This window comes from Nicotiana tabacum, chromosome 3, assembly GCF_000715075.1.
Source record: "Nicotiana tabacum cultivar K326 chromosome 3, ASM71507v2, whole genome shotgun sequence".
Taxonomy (NCBI): domain Eukaryota; kingdom Viridiplantae; phylum Streptophyta; class Magnoliopsida; order Solanales; family Solanaceae; genus Nicotiana; species Nicotiana tabacum.
This window is the reverse complement of record NC_134082.1, coordinates 101,351,354-101,357,353: the sequence shown is the minus strand read 5'-3', so window position 1 is coordinate 101,357,353 and position 6,000 is coordinate 101,351,354. Positions and strand designations below refer to the sequence as shown.

Below are 6,000 nucleotides of genomic sequence, written 5' to 3'. Positions count from 1 at the left end.
GTAAGTCAGTAGCAAACATCAAGTAGGTTATGGATACTCAAAAATACCTCTTGTAGTAGTCATACTAATCATTGTTTGCTTTCAAATGATATGACCATAAATTATGAAGTATATTTTCTCAATAGCTGGTTTGTTTTCCAAACTTCAAAGAAGTAATTAATCAACCTAGATAAAGATGTGAAGTATTTCTTGTTTTCTTCAAGATGATTTATGCTTTTAATCAGTATGACCAATTTTATTTTATTTTTTATTCCTTTTTTTGGTACTATATGCAAGTGTAAAAATCCAAAAGGAAAAAAAATATTCATCCAAGTAAAAGAAAATGTTTAAAGCGGCAGGACAGATTGAAGATAGTTAACACATAAATATGCATAAGACAATTTATATAAAATATCCTTGGTTACCATGACATGCATCATATCAACAATTAACTGCTACTATGATTTTCACATATAGAACTTCGAAAATTTTATTCCATTCATGTGATATAAAAGATGTAATATTAATATGTGCTTATGCAATACAGGTGTAGTACGAAGTTGTGTGCATATGCGATTTTAAAGGAATGACAAGTATAAGATAATCATACCTTCTTACATTTCATTACTTACCATATGTAGTTTCTCTTTACATTTAACCATGTGATGATATGTATGGCTTCTAATTGTAATCTTTCCAGATGTAGAAAAAAAATTATAGATATATATATACAATTAGTTAGAGACTCGTGCTGATAACGTATTATGAAATAAAAGCAATTTAGTAAAATATGAACAAGAAATAAAGACAATTTAGTAAAACATGAACAAGAAATAGAGATAGAGAGAAAGGAAGAGATTTTCTTCTTAAATTGTGTGTGTTTTCCTATCTATTACAAGGCCTTTATATAGGCATGAAAAGTGAAGAAAATATGTCATGGAATATGTCATTGAACATAGAAAATATGTCATTGAATATGTCATTAACCATTTGAGAGAAAGATCATGGAGGAAGAGTAGACATCCACCATATTTTGATTTTTATCATAACAGTTCCAGCTACTTATATAATAGTACTGGTATTAAATTGCATACACAAATCATAAACTAATACATTAACATGTTCGTGACTGAGTTAAAACACCCGAATTTATAGTTTTGGGTGTTGGCTTGTCATTAATAATGTTATTAAATGGCCAATTTGAAGCCAATATTTATAGCGGAATAGGGACAGCTAGTAAAGGAATTGATCTCGCTAGTGTAATGCCAAACTTCTCTTCCACATCCAAATCTTCTGGTGCAATATCACCTTCAGCTTTCCAATCAAATGAATTCAACAATGAACCCAACATTACAGACAATATCCTGGTTGCCAAAGGTAACCCTGGGCAAATTCTTCGACCAGCACCAAATGGAATGAGCTCAAAATCATCCATTTTCACATCCCAAAATCTCTGTGGGTTAAATGCCAAAGGATTCTCCCAAATAGTTGGGTCGCGGCCCATTGACCATACGTGCACTAACACTTGGGAGCCTTCTGGAATAAAGTACCCACACGCCTCAACGTCTTGGTCTACCTTTCGCATCAAAAAGGGAACTGGTGGATGCATCCGCAGGGTTTCTTTCACTATGCACTGCAGATAAGGGAGGCGAGCAATATCGGCCTCTTCTATTACCTTGCCTTTGCCAATAACTTGTGCAAGCTCGGCTTTAGCCTTTCTCATAATATCTGGGTTTCTCATGACCTCTACCATTGCCCATTCTAATGTATTTGAACTTGTATCAGTTCCTGCAACGAAAAGATCCTGCAACATAATAAGGGATGTCAAAACTAATGTAAATTAGAAGATTTACACTTGCAATGGGATAGACCATTGTCACATATACTCGTGCAAATTGGTGGTGTACCTTTTTCAAAATAGACTTTCTGTTTCTACAGTAGCAAGTACTATGCATGTTGTATATGTGTCCACGTAACCGTGTGTATGCTTTTTATTAATCTGAGGTAGTAAACCAATGTAGTGTATTTATATATATAGCTCTTCCCCTAACATGGTAACTGTGATAAGTAAATCTATGCACAAATTGGCCAAAAGCAGAGGGCAAATTAGATCCAGAAATATGTGTTAAGGTCGAAAGCAGATAGCAGTAGTTTGAGAACAAAACCAGATTATAGGAAAAAGTTCGAAACGAATCTAGTGAAGGCGAATAGAGCAGCATTTGACAAATAAGGAACATAACGAAGATAAAGAAATCCAAAATACCAGGCACAAGTGTACTATCTGATTTTTGTCAATTGCCTGTGGATCCTCTGGACTAGTATTTAACAAAACATCAAGAACATCAGTGCTACCACTATTCGGCGATTTCCTCCTTTGCTCTAATCGTTCATCAATCCATCCCTCAATCTGCTGAAGCAAATTATCAAAATGCTTGCCTATGCGTCGCCTTATCCCTTGAGGATCAATCCATTTCAACACGGGGAAATAATCAGCCAAATTGGGCTTACCAGCTTCTTCCATGATTTTCCACACAGCATCCTTAAATTCTTTGCCTGAATTTGCATAAGGGTCCACTACATCCTTGGAAAAAATAGTACTCGAAAGTAAATTCATAGAGGTCTCAAAAGCAGCTTGGCCTATATTCACTGCCTTCCCTGTTTGGCTACACTGACAGCAATAAGCAATAAAATCCTGGATCTTTTGGGACCTGAAATTAGAAGTGACAACATCAACTAGTTTGTTAGCAACCCGCCAAAGCTGTCCAGGTTTAAACACAAGTAAGTTTATGGCCGTCTTTTGACTTGATCCTTCAAATATCGGGTCAAATATAATGTAATCAAGCAAAATTATTTTGAAAACATTTTCTTTTTGAAAAAAGCAATATAAAAAAGGATGGGAAGTTGGGTCATATTGGTTTAAACTTATTTTGACTCGAGCAAACTTTGGACAGGTTAGTTCATGCTGTTTTATTGATTTGACCGTCCAATTTTAACTCAACCAATTAAGCCAATTTGCAATTTGTACCTAAGATGCTGATATTCATCAAGCCTGTTGCCTGAGAAAATATTAGAATTCAAGATTTTCCGCAGGGATCTCCAACGAGTAGTAACAGGTAGAAATACGACAGAGAACTGATAGTGATTATGGGAATGGAGTGCATCTGGGATTGTTCTGCTGGAGAAGGCCAAATCTTGGTTTTTAAGGACTTGTTTAGCCACGGCTGATGAAGATATTACCACCGTCCTTATTTGGCCCATTCTGAGGCTGATTATTGGACCATACTTTTCTGCAAGCCTAGCAAGTGACTGGTGGGGTTGATCACCAAGAATGTTATGCAAATTTCCAATCAATGGTAGGGAAATTGGTCCTGGTGGAAGTTTTTGGTTACATATGTTGCTTGTTGCTAGCCAACAAATGCCTTGAACAAAAGTCCAAGTAAGTAGTAATCCACCTACAATTGCTAGATAATCCATAGGAATGTAATATTCTATCCAGAGTACGTGCCAGTACTTAAATACTGCATCATATTCTAAATATAGAAGGTGTCAACATTGTGTATTTGCCTTTTTTCTAACTATGACAGCCACAAAGTTGTGGAGAAAGATATCAAGCAGTTCACATCTTATGGAAACGGAATAGCTACGCCAGCAGGTGGGAGTGCGTGCGCCATGTGATACACGACTACTATTTTTCACATGGTTCCAAATACTACAACTTTTGCTTTCTTGTTTTTATTTTTATTTTTACAAACTAGTTTTTGGACATGTTTGATAAATTAATTTTACGGAATTCTTGATACTTAACATTGCATTCCGAGGTCCCTTACCTTGTAATAGGTGTGCATACAGTCAAAATCGGGCTTATCTAATTTTGTACCACTAACCGAAATCGGGACGGAAGATGAAGGCCCGGCCCCGGTTATATCGGAATATGGTACGGAGATGGATTGGTAAGCTCATGGATCGATAGCCGATCAAGATCGAGGCCGACCGTGATCGAGACCGAAGCGAGAAAGAAATCGAGCAAGATCGAAGGAAGTGTGCCACGTCGAATAGCAGAAAGCCGAGATATTTGTGATCGAGCGAGGATCGTGGCGGAAATCTCGGCACGTATCGAGTCAGGATCGGTTATTTAGCCTATCATGGGATTTACTTCTATAATTAGAATTATACCATAAATAGGATTCTTCTACTATATAAAGAGGGTCTTAACCATTTTGTAAACAATATACATTCACGCATAATAAGGCAATATATCATATTTTCTCTTGCAAGCTCTATTACTCAAGTTCATACTTTTCAATAAGCATACTCAGTTGGTTCGAGGGCAGTCCAGCTCGAGGGCCATAGTTGTTCATCACATTGGTTTGCTTTATTTTACTGTTAATTCCTAGCATTAATTCTCATATTTATCAGTTTATGCCAAGTGAAATCACATATCCTTAAAACCACTTATAAGTTTAATTGTTATCCGATTTTAAGGGTAAATAGTTTGGCGCCAACTGTGGGGCTAAGGATAATAGTGATTGTCTGGTATATTTTTTGTGGCATACGTAATTTTACGCTTGTTCATTGAAGTGTCTTTGATTTAAGGAACAACATGTCAAACGCTCAAATAGCACCCACACACACAGACGACGGCCTGGGTCTCCGTGGCGAGAACGACAACATAGCCGCCCCAGGAAACAAAGTGCCTCCAATCAACCCCAATGGAGCTCCGGCCATAGATCCAATCGATGTCAGCTCTCATATTGTCGTTAATGGGAATTTGGGCGTCGATCCTGAAAATAGCATCCACAGAGATGCTCGAACAGCCGATCAGAATGCACATGGTGGTGAAGAAGGCGGGATTATCCTTCGAATGATATTCGAAATGTTGCAGACTCAACAAGCTGCAATAGTACAACTCCAAAATCAGAATCGTGCACCAAGCAGGATCGAGCTCGAGCCATCACAAGAAATTGCCCATAGACCCGAATCGGTGCCAAAGAGATCGAATGGAGGAGATCGAAGACCAATCCTGCTATCCTAAAAATGCTCGAGGAACTGACGAAGTGAATCGAGACAGGGGAAAAGAAGATCGAGGAGAACGATAAGAAAGTAGAAACTTATAATTTCAGGGTCAACCAAATCCCGAGGGCACCGCCGATGTTGAAAAGACTTGATTCCAAAAAGTTTGTCCAAAAACTTTCCCCCCAAGTGCGGCTTCGAAGCCAATCCCCAAGAAATTTTGTATGCCCGAGATCCCGAAATATAATAGGACAACAGATCCAAACAAGCATGTCACCTCATACACATGCATCATTAAGGGAAATGACTTGGAAGATGACGAGATTGAGTCTGTATTGCTGAAGAAGTTCAGGGAAACTCTATCGAAGGGAGCTATGATATGGTACCATAACTTGCTACCTAACTCTATTGATTCATTTGCTATGCTTGCAGATTCTTTTGTAAAGGCACACTGTCACGACCCAAACCGATGGGCTGCGACGGGCACCCGGTACCTTACTCAACCGAGTACCAACATAGCGTATCTTTCATATCATTCTATTATAGGTAAATGAACCAAAATAAAGCCTAAGGGAATACAAACTTATACATATAAAGTATAGGCCTATAAGACCAAAATAGCCACTCGTGTACTGAACATAGGCCGACAAAGCCATATAATCTTTTACGTACATGACATCTGTCTAAAGACTCTATGAATACATAATTTTCATAAAGGTCGGGACAGAGTACCGCCATACCAAACAATACGCGTTTAAATCATAGTAACCAATCAAGCAATTCCGAAACAAATAGAGCAAACCAACATCTTTTGCTGAGCTGATAGCCTACTTGGAGGGCTCTCGACCTGTCTATCGGGGTATGCGGGCATAAAACGCAGCGTCCCCAGGAAAAAAGGGACGTTAGTACGAATAATATATCGAGTATATAAGGCACATAAATAAGTACATAACAGACATGGAAGAAGTATAGAGTAAATAACTCAACCTATAAGTCTAGATAACTCTATAA

General features: G+C 37.9%; 1 protein-coding gene across 1 annotated transcript; it reads right to left on the bottom strand.

The window, feature by feature from the left end:
• Positions 1-897: 897 nt before the first annotated feature.
• LOC107814597 (geraniol 8-hydroxylase-like) lies at positions 898-4,212 on the bottom strand. The gene is made up of 3 exons (XM_016640034.2): positions 3,005-4,212; positions 2,243-2,687; positions 898-1,783 (listed from the first exon to the last, which is right to left on the bottom strand). The coding sequence occupies exons 1-3, from the start codon at positions 3,451-3,453 to the stop codon at positions 1,193-1,195; spliced, it is 1,485 nt and encodes a 494-aa protein (XP_016495520.1). The 5' UTR covers positions 3,454-4,212; the 3' UTR covers positions 898-1,192.
• Positions 4,213-6,000: the final 1,788 nt, after the last annotated feature.

What these genes read in the sequence shown, in the direction of transcription:
- LOC107814597 (XM_016640034.2), bottom strand. Translation starts at nt 3,453, where the DNA reads ATGGATTATCTAGCAATTGTAGGTGGATTACTACTTACTTGGACTTTT. An exon ending in GATGAATATCAGCATCTTAG is followed by an intron (nt 2,688 to 3,004) that starts GTACAAATTGCA and finishes TTCTAATTTCAG; the next exon opens with GTCCCAAAAGATCCAGGATT. An exon ending in AGATAGTACACTTGTGCCTG is followed by an intron (nt 1,784 to 2,242) that starts GTATTTTGGATT and finishes ATTATGTTGCAG; the next exon opens with GATCTTTTCGTTGCAGGAAC.